This window comes from Saccostrea cucullata, unplaced genomic scaffold (assembly GCF_032062105.1).
Source record: "Saccostrea cucullata isolate Sc308-1 unplaced genomic scaffold, CSIRO_AGI_Scuc_v1 ctg119, whole genome shotgun sequence".
In the NCBI taxonomy this organism is placed as follows: Eukaryota; Metazoa; Mollusca; class Bivalvia; order Ostreida; family Ostreidae; genus Saccostrea; species Saccostrea cuccullata.
This window is the reverse complement of record NW_026929195.1, coordinates 86382-99829: the sequence shown is the minus strand read 5'-3', so window position 1 is coordinate 99829 and position 13448 is coordinate 86382. Positions and strand designations below refer to the sequence as shown.

The 13448-nt window shown below is 33.1% G+C and overlaps 1 protein-coding gene and 1 long non-coding RNA gene across 2 annotated transcripts; both read left to right on the top strand.

Moving 5' to 3' along the window:
* Nucleotides 1–1617: 1617 nt before the first annotated feature.
* On the top strand, nt 1618–2750 carry LOC134280046 (shematrin-like protein 2). Its single transcript, XM_062762480.1, has 3 exons — nt 1618–1722; nt 1939–2389; nt 2656–2750. The coding sequence occupies exons 2-3, from the start codon at nt 1939–1941 to the stop codon at nt 2709–2711; spliced, it is 507 nt and encodes a 168-aa protein (XP_062618464.1). The 5' UTR covers nt 1618–1722; the 3' UTR covers nt 2712–2750.
* Nucleotides 2751–6673: 3923 nt separating this feature from the next.
* LOC134280045 (uncharacterized) lies at nt 6674–12726 on the top strand. Its single transcript, XR_009994826.1, has 4 exons — nt 6674–6805; nt 7086–7308; nt 7497–7547; nt 12634–12726. It is a non-coding gene; the product is annotated as an uncharacterized LOC134280045 (long non-coding RNA).
* The last annotated feature ends 722 nt before the right edge of the window (nt 12727–13448 follow it).

The window sequence follows — 13448 nt, the reverse complement described above, 5'->3', positions numbered from 1 at the left end:
GCATGAAAAGATAGCCAACAACTATTATGACGCCGCTGACTAATTGTGACGTCATCATATTGTGTCGTCATAGAGATCCTAAAGAAAGAACAACTAACGTGAATATTAACTTTCCGAATTATTAAACTGGAGAGGAAAAATACGGAAATCACTTCATTTTTAAAAAAGGAGCTTGGCTCTGATTATTACCATCACTTGACCTACGTGTTGTTATCTGCACCTTATGTCATAATTTAAAATAAATACTTGTAATATTGAAACATTATGATGGATCAAGATAGAGTCGTGGAAAACTTAATTTGCATGTATTTTCTCCATTTGAGTAAACAAAGGCAATTTTTCTTCATCATTTCTCAATTGTCTTTGAAGATTTTTCCCGAGTAAAAAAGCGCTCACTATATTGAAAATGAATTCCTTGTAATTAATTTCAAAATAGATCTTTCCAGCTCCTTCGTCCCATATAATTTTATCTTACTAAAAAAATGAATAAATAAATAAATAAAATGAATAATTATTCGAGTGTATAGTGTCCGTAAAGGTTTCATCCGGTGCCTCTCAATTGGGAGAATAATTATTTAATTTTTATCAATTTGGGAAAGGGGTGATTTTCGTTTGGTCAAGGGTGGAACTTTTAATTTTCAAAAGAGCGAAAAATACGTAGATAATGTATAAAAACTAAACGACTTACTTTTAATGTACTATTACATTATTTTATTTGATTGTTAAAAGTATGCATCGTACATCAAATTCGCATTTTAATTCATTTTATTATTAATTAATATCCTTTTTACACGTATCATGTTCCTTAATGTTTAAAGAAATAAATAATTTTGCCCTTTTTATTAACTTAAATATTTGGTAAAACAGCCGGTAAAACTTGCCAGCTACTACACTTAAATGACCTTTGATTGTGCTTTTTTGGCTAAATAAATTGTTTTGAAAAATATCTGTTTTACTTTTTTTTAACAATATTTTATTCACTTATGTTATCGTGAAGAGGATTGGGCAGCAGGCGCAGCCTATTTTAGCCCTCTCCCTACATTTAGGTCAAGGTACAATATAAATAGTAATAATAAAAGAATGTACAAAAGAAGAGAAAAAAAAACACAGACAAAAATGAACAAAGTAACATAGAGAAGAAAAAATGTACAAAAGAGAAAAATGGAATGAACAAAATAACAAAAAGGGCAAATTACAGGGGGGGGGGGACAAAATACAAAGTAGTACCGGTTTGGAAGTATTTCTAACAATTAAAAAATACACCTTTATATGTATATGACAGTGTTTTATATAAAACGTTTTGTTGCTGCTATAAATGTATGTACAGCTTCAAATATTAATTTTGTATATTAATGTCAAGTCCATGGTTAGTCCATGTTTTACTTTTACTACAATATAGAACAAGAAGTTAAAAAAGGGGACTACTTTGAAGCATTTCACAGTTGACTTTAAATCCTTTAATCATTTTTTAATAAAAACAAAGATAATACATGTACTTGGGAAGTTTAAGATTTGAAGTGGCACCTTACACATACGGTTACTTCCTCCTTCCTAATCAATAGCACACACATATTACGTAAGTCAGGTAAGGTCAATCCCAAGGTAACATGAATTGGAAAAAAGGTTTGGTGATTGCGTATAACATCATAACAGTTGTCTAGGATTAAAAGTATAAATGCTTGAGGAAAGTTTTATAAAATATATATTCACAGACCACTCAAGGTAAACCTCGTATTAAAAAGCAGATTTTTTTTCCTAGAAAATAAATACAGTAATACAGAAAAGAAGACTTATTTCAGTTTATTGAGGGATATGGGAGATTTTTTATTTAATCTCATTCATGTTTAATTATTTAAATCGTTTTGAAAACACTGTTGCAGAAACAGCTTTAAAAATGTTTTGACATGTATTTCATTCTAAATTATTCTTCATTTTCAGATGCGTTCCTCAGCTGTCTCTCTCGCTGCCCTTCTGGTTCTCGGCGTCGCACTTGTCCGCGCCGATTACGGATATTCCAGTGGCGGATCATACGATCAATCAGGATACTCATCCGGATACACAAGTGGATACGACCAGACCGGATACGTTGCCGGATATGCCGGAGGTATTGGTGGATATGATGCTGGATATGCCGGAGGAATGGGCGGATATGATACAGGATATGGCGGATACAGCACAGGAATGAGTGGATACGGACACAAATTATCCGGATACGGATCAAGCGGACATGGATACGGACACAAGAAATCAAAGACCGTTTACGTGCCATATGCTGTCCCCACACCAGTTGCCGCCCCTGTCCAGCCAGCTCCCCTCCCCATTGGTTTGGGTCTGGGTCTAGAGGATAACAATGACCAAGGAGTTTTCGGAGGAAACGGTGCTCTTTTGGGTAAGAATTACGCATTTTTCATCGCAAGTTCTTTTAACTATACTAAATATCGCTGAATGCAATTTTTAAATCAAAATAGCATGAATAATAATGAATAATCCATTTACATATAAAAAGTTTTTAAAAAATATTGAAGGTTCATCTAAAACCTTTGTTTTATTCTGTAATTATTTATATATACATGTAAATATTTTACAAAACTGTGAATTAAATTAAAAATGCTGTTTTTTCGCCAAATTATGAGATTTCAATCTTGTTTATTTCAGCTTTGTTGGCCCTATCTCCTTTCCTTTTGAACGGAAATCTTAACCTCTCCGGTTAAATACAGAAACCAAGTTATTCCCCCTCTCCAATTTTACAGGTGAGAGAATTAAACACTCCCCTTACTCGCCTGAAAATATAAATTTACCGTAACCCGTTGTATCATGTAGTGCTGTGGGAAATTATTTCAATGATCATTATATAATTAAGTTTTACTTTATTTCTCTCAAACAAGATTAAGAACGTATCAGCAGAACTTTATTTATGCCCTTAGGAATAATTTTGTACAACTTTTTTTTTATTTTCAGATGTTTTTGCCACGCACTTTGGAGTCGCCAAAGGGGAACAAGCTTCAACTATTTATTTATTTGTTGTTTTTTTACATGTTGAAATAAAAACACTATTACGAAAGAAAATTGTTATTTTTTTTTTCAATTTCTTCTCTGAAAAATGGACCGGAATAGAATATATCAGAACCTTTATTCTGAGAGAACGTATATTTTAAGTGCACGTCATCTTTGATGTCACACAATTTCAATGCGTATTCTGAGCATATCGCATTAGCAGTACAAGTCTCCTACCAGCAAAAGTAATACGGTTCCTGTTAAAATTTGAAAAAGCCAGATATGATTCCGTAAAAAATCCATAAAACGGAACGAAATGCAAACTAGCTCTATAACTCATCTTGGCCAAGTCACATACCAAAAATCAGCTCATTTTCTGCAAGTGTTCAGAAAAAAACGTGGAAACCCAAATGGGAGAGACTGACAAAGGGACAAACAGACGGACGGACAGCCTTAGAAAAAAAAAACATATAGCTATAGTCTCCTCCGGTTTCACCGGTATGGGACTAATAAAATTTTGACAATTCATGAATAGCAAAAGTGCTTGCCATACCTCTAGTCCTGATTTATCATTAATTTTTTCAAGAACTTCAATTATTTTTTTTAAAGTACAGTTTGAATTTCAAAACAAGATGTATTTTTGACACTATGCTCCCGGTGGCAACAAAGTTCGAAAAAACAATTTTAGCATATAGGTCACAGTCAAGGTTACAAGGTCATTGATCTTGATCATTGAAAGAACTTGATTAGGCGAGTAAGCATATAAATATGAAGTCTCTATCTCCTATGGTTCAAAAGTTATGGCCATATTCAAAAAAGCTATTTTAAGCATATAGGTCACAATCAAGGTCACAAGGTAATTGACTTTGATTATTGAAAGAACTTGATTAATGGAGTATGCATATGAAGTCTCCATCTCCTATGGTTTAAAAGTTATGGCCAAAGTTCAAAAAAGATATTTTTTGCATATAGGTCACAGTCAAGGTCACAAGGTCATTGAACTTGGTGTCATTTGAAAGAGCCTATAAAGTGGAGTACGCATACCAAATATTAAGTATCTATCTCTTACGGTTCAAAAGTTATGGCGAAGGTTAAAGTTGACAACAGACAGGCCCCTAACAAAGAACATACACTACTGAAAACAGCACCTGGCATTGATCCTGATGTGAATTACGTCGCGGTTCCGTTTCGTACATTACATTAACTCACTCACCTACTCACCGGCACAAACAAACATACACGACTGCGTCACTGCATCCCCACCAACTGTGAAGGGATAAAAAAAAACCAACATATTTCCTTGTCAGTCCATTTTGTTCCCGAGTCAAGTGTCCTTGCACGTTAATGATCCATCTTGTTCATGAAGATGTGGAAATTAAATGACTTTTTTTTTTTGGGAGTGTAGATCCAGAGATGAATTCTCAGTTTTTCATTACTTATCTTTCTTTAACATTGATGATTTATAACAATGATTCAATGTCTTTTTCCTCATTTTGTCATTTAGATGTTCTGAACCTACGACTCAGGCACTATAGGAGTTAGGAAAGGAATAGAATTTGGTTATGTCTAGAGTTAAAAAATATTACAATGTATATATCTATTCTCTTGGGAATAGAAAAATGGGAATAAAAATGCTCGTAGCAATTTAGTGGAAGGGGGAGGGACCTCACCCCACCCCCCAAAAATACTGACAGGGAATAGTGTTTGAAAACTAAAGCTCAAACTCTAAATCCTATATCCGCTGGGTTATTCAAACTTTGTGGGGATCTGGAGGAAAATTGGTGGGGAGTTGCAATTCAAATATTTCGGTAAATACTGGAATTTGCCAGCAACACAAAAAGTTAGGGGGTCTCTTCTTGGCGAAATTGTACAGAGTAGTAAAATTATAAAATATTAAAACTTGTATTCTTGGAAAATGTTGAAATAAAGGGGTATGGGTGGTCCTCAGTGTTCTATAGGACTGTATTTAATAATCTACTTATCGAAAAAAAGGAAGAAAGTTGGGTCATATAATGTGTATTTTACCAGTATCATTCAAATCTTTTTTAGATTCGCGAAGATTTTTTTTTTACTAGTATATTCTGCATGATGTACAAAACAAACTTTTGAATATTATGGACATATTCTGTTAATTTATAACATTTAACCTTGACCATTTATGTTTCTCTGTACAATAAAATTAGATTTTAAAAATACGCGTATATACGGTACCGTAAAACTTACATGTAAATCCTTCAAGTAAGACCAGCCTTACCCTGAGGTCTATTATTTCATTATAGTATAAAGGTTTGAATAATTCATGCACTATGTATTACTATTTTATTACTTCCTCAGATTTTTTTTCATATTTTCCTATATTCATTCATTCTCATGTCTAATGTTGATAGCCTATTTTGTTCCGACTCTTTGTTTGAACAAATTCGGGAAAAAAAATCCTTGTGTATCAATAGGACTAGCTGTGTCTTTTTTTTTTTTTTTTTTTAGTTTTTCATAGATTTTTTTCTCCTTATGTATGTATGTGCATTCTAATTTCAAAATTTGACCCTCGAAATAAGCTTATTATAGGTTCAGGTACCTTGATTTGAAGAGACCTGATTCTACAAGTTACTTGAAGATGAGATAAATTGTAAGCCGCGTATCCATGAAATTTTTTTCCCGGGGGGGGGGGGGATCCCAGTCATGAAACGTGATCTCCTTCCCCAAGAGTTAAAAACCTCATTCGTGGGGGTGGAGGAGTGGGGTGAGTAGTCTTTGACTCCTAAAGTTTAATATACTAGTATCTATGATTTTTCACAACAATTTTTAAATAAGATCTGCATTTTCTATTGGGAGTGGGGTGGGGTTTTCCAAGGTCACATTTACCGCGGTAGTTGACTTCGTATATACATTAAATAACTGCACATTCAGTGAGGGATGTTGGTTGAAGTGCTTGTGAAGAATATATTAAAACTGAGTCCAAGTGACATAACTCTGTCCCAAATTGCTCGATCGTACCAAAATCAGAACTTGACCTAGATATTCAAATGATAAATCTGTATATTAAATTTCATTTCAGTATGTGCAGTATGTGCAACCTCTGCGAAGAAAATGAACGGAAACTGCAAATAATTGGAATTTTTCTAAATATCTAAATATAGGAGACATGACTCTGTCCAAAATGGCCTGATCGTACCTAAAACAGAACCTGACCTATATACTAGTATTCGTATGATAATCTGTATATCAAATTTGATTTCAGTATGTGCAACATTTGTGAAGAAAATGAACGGAAACTTGGTGTACGGACACACTTACCGACCAGCCGACCGAAAGACAGCAGGAAAGCAATTTGTCCTCCATTCTTCGAAGAGGGGCATAAAAATGAATACATGTACACTGTATAATAAATAAAATATAAATTGATAGAATAATAAGAAATTTTTATATTTCAAAAAAAAAAAAAAAAAAAAAATTGCACACATCGTGTACATGTACATTTAAAATGAAGTTTTACACATATAAATCATTTTTCGGCTAACTTAAAAAAAATAGCGAGACACATCGCTTATGAACGTGGACTTAATAAAAATGTTTTATTACGCACAGTGTGATCAAGATGTAATTAGCGGTGTATATGGTCACATTAATATCATAATATATATATCATATAGAGTGTTTAGTAATACTATGTTAACGAATCGTTCCTGGTAGATCACGCCTAATAGAAGGTAAATCACGCAATAGGGGTTCCCTTTTTGCGTAACTGGCTCGTTAAGTTTTCTGGAAACAGTTTGAAATGGTTGCAACTGGATTTTAAGAAAGATATCGCAAGGTAAGTGGTCTGAACATTTGAAGTTAGTTTGGGTAAAACAAATTCAAAGGAATTATAAATCATAGTTATTCATCAAATTTTAATTGAAGATATCGTCAAAATTTGTCATTATTAAAAAAAAAAGTTTATAACGTGTTTTGAAATCTCATTTTCACGCCTTCATACTAAATGCAAAACATGATTGTATGCATGCGTACTAGGAAATATTCTACATATGAATTTAAAAAAATACATACGAAACTGAAAATTTTAATTATATTGCAATATCTTATTATTTCAGATGACAAAGTTAATTTGTGTAGTCCTCCTTATGTCTTTGTACGCCGTCTGCTCTGCGTACTATGGGGTACAATCCCCCTACTCCTTCGGTGCTGCCCCAGCGAGTTTTACCCCCTATGGACAATCCTTTGGGGGACTTCCACCCTCAATTGCTCAGATGCAAGTTGATACATTATACGAGGAAGAGGACCCATTCCAAGGAATTACACCGTTTTTTGTCTTATGTATGTAGAACAGAAATTGAACAAAACTCCTAAAATACTTTACTACAGTAGGATATGTCAGTTGAAGTATTTATTTTTTCTGTGCATAGTGAATTCATTAATTATTTTTATTGACTACATATTTTTTTACATCAAAAGAAGAAAAAAATGAAAAATAATTAAATGAGCAAATGTTTCACCTTTTGCAGTGCTTCTCAGTTTCTTGACAGGCTTGATTCAGGGGAACTAACAAATCAAAAGTAAGTCTCTGTCTCTTTCTCCGTTTTCGTAAGTCGTTATTCATAAGTTGAAAAATACATCTGACTGCCGTCATGAGAAAAGGGCCCTTATCTTTTGACGTCACAATGCTCAGAAAACGACGTCAAAGTCGCGGTATTGTAAACACGGAAGTAATTTTTGTTGACCGCATTTTGTAAACAAAAAATAAAATTGATTTTCAAAGTGTAACAAAAATTTGAAACTTGATGCGGACATTTTTTAAAAGGAATATGATATTATTACAATTTAGTACGTAAATTTATTGATGATTTTGTTTATGTATTTAATTTGATGTTGATATACGGAACATTGGACATGCACATTGCTAGCTCTGAAGCAGCGATTAAAACGATGTCTATGCATGACTAAATTAAAGATGCTGCACATTTGTTTTCTGGGCAATTTACAAATGCTTAAATTTGAATTCATGTTAAGAAGTCTAAATATTAAAAGGTATATTCCATATACTTTTATATTTTTTTTTTCAGAGAGAGAGAGAGAGAGACGAGCGAATGAGAGGTCTTTGCACATATAGTAATTACCGTTCTTATAAGCGCTACTTTTTTTCCCCTGAAAATATATACCATAATTTAAAACGTAAAGAGTGTATTTAGCCATTTTAATTTTAATCCATAGTTAATCATACTGATGTACCCCGATAACAGCCTTCGGTGAACTGTTGATTAAAAAGGGAAGGGGTAAGAAGAACAGCCAAAAAAATATCTTCGAATAAAAAGACCATTTAAAGTTAAAGCTGAGAAACATAGTCCCTCTTTGATTGAATAAAGATACTGGTAAAATGGGAGATCCAAACCTTCTACATCAATTAACAATAAATATTTTTTACTATATTAACAGTATTAGAATATGCTAAGGAAAAAAATACGGATGATGGGGATGCCACGAAAATTTTGCTAAAATAATTTTTGTTTCAAAAACCAATTTAGAATGATCAAATAAATACATTCAAAAGAATTGTGTGGTAGAAATTACTATTGTTTCAAATTTCGGATATTATTCCGATAAAATGAATGAATGAATGAAAGCCCCCTGGAACCTATATTGCAATATATATTTTATAAGAAATTAAATACAGCTATTTTACACTTTTCCCAAAAGCATTATGCCCAATGTTGAAGAAATTAACAATATTACATCAACAGTGATATCATGAATGAGGATATCTATAAACCAAAAGAAATTAAAAAAACTATAGATTAAGCAAAAAAGACGTACGTATTTCTGGATAATATCAGATATATGGCTTCATCTCTTAAGAATATATATTCACTGAAAAGAGCAAAAAGTGTGTGACAAATTGTTATGGGTGTAATTTCCAAAAGTTATGAAAATGTTCCTAATCTTTAAAAACTTTGATGAGCGTGAAATATATATCATTGCCTATTGAATTCATGATATGGAATAAATAAGTCACATTTTGCGCTGAAATCTTCAACTCTGATACATGTATCAAAATACCCCGCATATCTCGACATTAATTTCTTGAAGTTCCGTTGAAAACCACATAAGACTTTATATCATAATCCTAACATGACTCTACGGAAAGTGTAATTAATAAACAAATACATTTTTTTTCATTTAAAGAAAATATTGGTCATTACAGTCGCGTGCAAGTAGCAACGGGGGTAGGGATTTACATTGAAAGTTCTGTCTCCCACATGCAACCACACACACACATACACACATTTTGTTGCAGTATAGTCAAATTCATGCACTATAGGGCAAAAGAATAATGCAATGAATTATGTAACTGAAAGAAGACTGAACCTACCCCCCCCCCCTCCCCAACGGCGAAATATGATTCGAGTTTCGATATCCCCCTTTTTGGTTGATTTTTTAAAGTTAAATTTATTTTTTTCTGTTTGAACCCCCCCCCCCCCTCTTTTTCAAACGAGTTGTGCGGGGACAGGCAAAGGTACGAGTCAAATGGTTTTTTTGGGTATGTTTGGTTTGTTCTGAAGTAATGACTGGGGAAAAATTGGTTTGCCTAAATATTTTCAACGAAAGAGAGTCAAATTATAGCGGTATATTATTATTTAAAGCATTAACGTATGTTGGACGTACGAGGGTTGATCCAAAAGTTCGTGGAATTTCTTCGTAAAATTTTATAGTGATTTGATAAAAGCAAACAACAGGCATATTCATAATATAGAGTCATAATGCAACAATATTGGAAAATTTCATCACTTTCAAATAACCAATAAGGTCACACGAGCTTTCTGAAAATGGAATGTTGTGAAACCCGGGGAAGACTTCGACGTAACGTCAAGTTATATATGCCACGTCGCGTTATAGAAGCATCTACCTCTAATGTCAAATTTGACTACGTAGTTCTACAAAATGCCGCCCCTTTCTCCATTTTTTTTCTCAAGAAAAGCATAATTATCCTCTTGTACCAACTTATCTTCATTTTTCACTCATATTTCAAAATACTACCCATCTCTCCATATGATGTTCCAATTTCAGTAGCAATGTCAAGGACAGCACGGCAGCCGACAACGTCCATTAACGCTTTAAATTTGTCTAGGGGGATACACACTTAAAACAGAGCCTCCAAAAAGTGGACTATGCCTTTAATCAACGTCCATGGAAGTTCCATTTTTCCTAAATTTCTTATGCCACTAGGAAACCAGTAGCTAAATGCATTTTTCCAAAGCCTATGTCAATAATATACGCGTTTCAGATAGAGTGATCCCGGGATTTTTACAAAACGTATGACTTGACTGAAATTTGACGTAGTCTAACAACTTAAAGATGAACAATAAATCATCGACTAATAAACTAAATATCCAGTAAATTCAATAAAACTCTTACACAAAGGTTTATGAAAGATCAAGCAATCGTAATAATGACATGATTTTCGTTTTATATAGCACATAGGGCGGTTTAATTCTCATTTCACGTATTAAGAATTAAAATGATAATAAACACGTTAATGTCTCCTCCGCATTTCAAAACAACCGTTTCTATGGTAACTGCCATAGAGTTACTGTCAAAGATATTTAAAATGTTTTTCAATCTAAAATATTCATCAAGTGTCTATATTTTCATTTGTAATTTTCAACCAATTCCACTTAAAAATAAAAAAAAAATTATGAAGAAATTCCACGAACTTTTGGATCAACCCTCGTAATTGTTCATTATTGGATAAGACAATCGCATCGAAATGTGAAAGGTTTATAAGGTATCAAGTTAATAAGCCATTATCACGGAGGAAAATAAATTATAAATGACTGTTCGTGGCGTACAAAAATTGTTTTGCTTGTCAAAGAAAATTTGGTGGTTGATAGTGCCCACAACTGAAAAAAAATACCCCCCCCCCCAAAACTGAAATAGCTTCCTAAGGGCCTGCCGTTCTTGCATAAAAATGCAGTGGACCTTCAGATATTCGAACGCCAGATATCTGGATGCTTTAGTATCCGGCCAATTTTTCATCGGTACGAAAGTTTTTAACGTTATTTTGTCTTGTTTAGCTGATAATTCCGATATCCTGACGATTCACATATCCGGACAAATTGCCTAGGAACCAAAGCGTCCGGATAAATGAGGCTCCACTACCAGTATTCATTCAGTTTCAGTTTCAAATAGATTTCGTCAAAATTTTAAAGGAACTGTAATTTTCTACAGAAAAGTCAAGCATCTTTTAGTGTACATAAAATAAAAATATACAAGAACAGCACAATTCCTATCTCTTTGATTAAATTATACAATATTATACATAAACATTTTTTTTGAGATCATAGTAGCTAGCTGCGGTCCTTGTAAGAAATATACAAAAGTTGTGTTCAAGTGAAACAGGATACAGGTGCCACAAAATAAAAAAAGGGGGGGGGGTTAATGTGCAGAAATATTTGTGACATAATTTGATTGTGATTTACTTTTTTAAAAAATTAGAAACTAAACGGCGGTTTCAATTTGAGGTATAAATTCAGAGAAAGTTTCAGTTTGAGGTACGTTATATAAATAATTGATTTGTCCTTTATTTGCCTATTTACTACGTGTCTACTCCATTACTAAGACAGGCGACGAAAATGAATTGTATATACAATGGAAACCTAGAGCTTTAAACATTTTTAATAAAATGTTCAAAAACGTAAAATTTTTAAAATCCGCTTGCATGGAAGAAGGGGAACGTATATTTTTTTTATGAATGTTTATAAAAGGAATAAACTTTTTTAAAAACAAGGTTACATATCTTAGCATATCTGATCTTATTTCTCGTTTGAATTTTTCGGTGATACAGAAAATACATGATTTTTTTATCGTAACAGTTACAGGGAATAAATTTACTTGCGTGTGTTTTGGTGAGGTGAGTGAATGCTGTCTCATAAGATTTTTTTTTTAAATCGGGATCGATGTGCTTTTTGGCGAGGGGTGTCCCTTTTTGCGCGCGGCGTCCTTCTGCATCGGATTCTCTCTCTCTCTATATACATTGTATATATACATGTACATAATTCTTTTAATCTTAAAAGTGCTTTATATATTCTATAGATTGAATTCGATTATTTTATATACAAAGAATAGTTTGTATTGATTTAAACAAATATTATTTCCCTTCTGATTATGCTATAAACCGTTCCTAGATTCTGTTTAGACACCCCCCTTTCTTTTAAGCAATTACTTGATCTGCTCTGAAATTAGCATGAAAATAGCAATAACATACGAAATCCCTTTGGAATAGGTACATACTAGTCGCTTGGAAGAAAAAAATTGAATACTTTCTCATGTTTTTAATTCTGAAAACGATTGAAGTTATTCAAATAACATGTAATTTTAAGATTTTTTGAAAATTAAATAAGACGCAGTCGACGTCATTACGTTACGTGAGTAACGTGAAAGTTATTTTTGGAGTGCCTCACAAAAATGCTCATAAAGTACCGAAAAAGTGAGATATTTTCAAAATTTATGTATATTTGCATTCAGAAAGAGTCCGGCTATCAAAATTTACCAAAAAGTCAATTTGTGAAAATTTGACCTTAAGGGCCCTTTTCTCATGACGGCAGTCATATAGTTTTAACGTAGCTAAACTTTTACTTTCTTTTACAGGGAAAGAAGAAATAGATCCAAGAAATGCATTAGATGAGTTGCTGATCTAGGATAGATTAAACTGTAAAAAATAATGATCTTATTGTCATTACAATGTATGTGTTTTTATAAATCTTATAATATTGAAACAAGTAGAAAAATTTCTTTTTTTTATCGGCATAAAATCGAACGGATTTTCATGATCTAATATGATTTGGCTCCTAGGTTGGACCTGGATGATCTAATATGATTTGGCTCCTAGGTTGGACCTGGATCTAGGAATGTCCAGATCTACTTTGGAATTTTCAGAATTATCAAACTTCTTTGTGAAACAAGACATAAGAGGTCAACGAGCCATTTCTCTCCTGAACACTTAATTTGGCTAGGAAAAAGCAGAAATAAGTCTTTAAAATTTTTAAAGATTTTCCCTATGTATTCCTTTGTAAAACATGGATCGCTCTTTGTGGTCTCATCCTTACCGGGTGGAGGGGGGGGGGGTGTCTCGATTTGAAGGTTTTATGTTTCCTGACCCCGTGATTCTTGAGAGTTTTCTTTTTAAGAGATGCCATAAATTGTAATTATCTCCCTTGGAAGATGGTGTGGCGTTTAATTTGATCAAATTTAAATTCCCTTTACCCAAGGCTACTTTGAGGCAAATTTGGTTAAAATTGATCCAGTGGTTTGATCTGGAATAGGAGATGAAATTGTTGTAAAAACCACTTTTCGGTGTCAAAAATTTCTACAGAGCCCGTGTTTCCTTGGGTATGAAGGCTCAAGTGAGCTTTTCTGATAAAATTTCGTCAGGTTGTTTTCTTGATGTTGTAGTCATCTTTGCT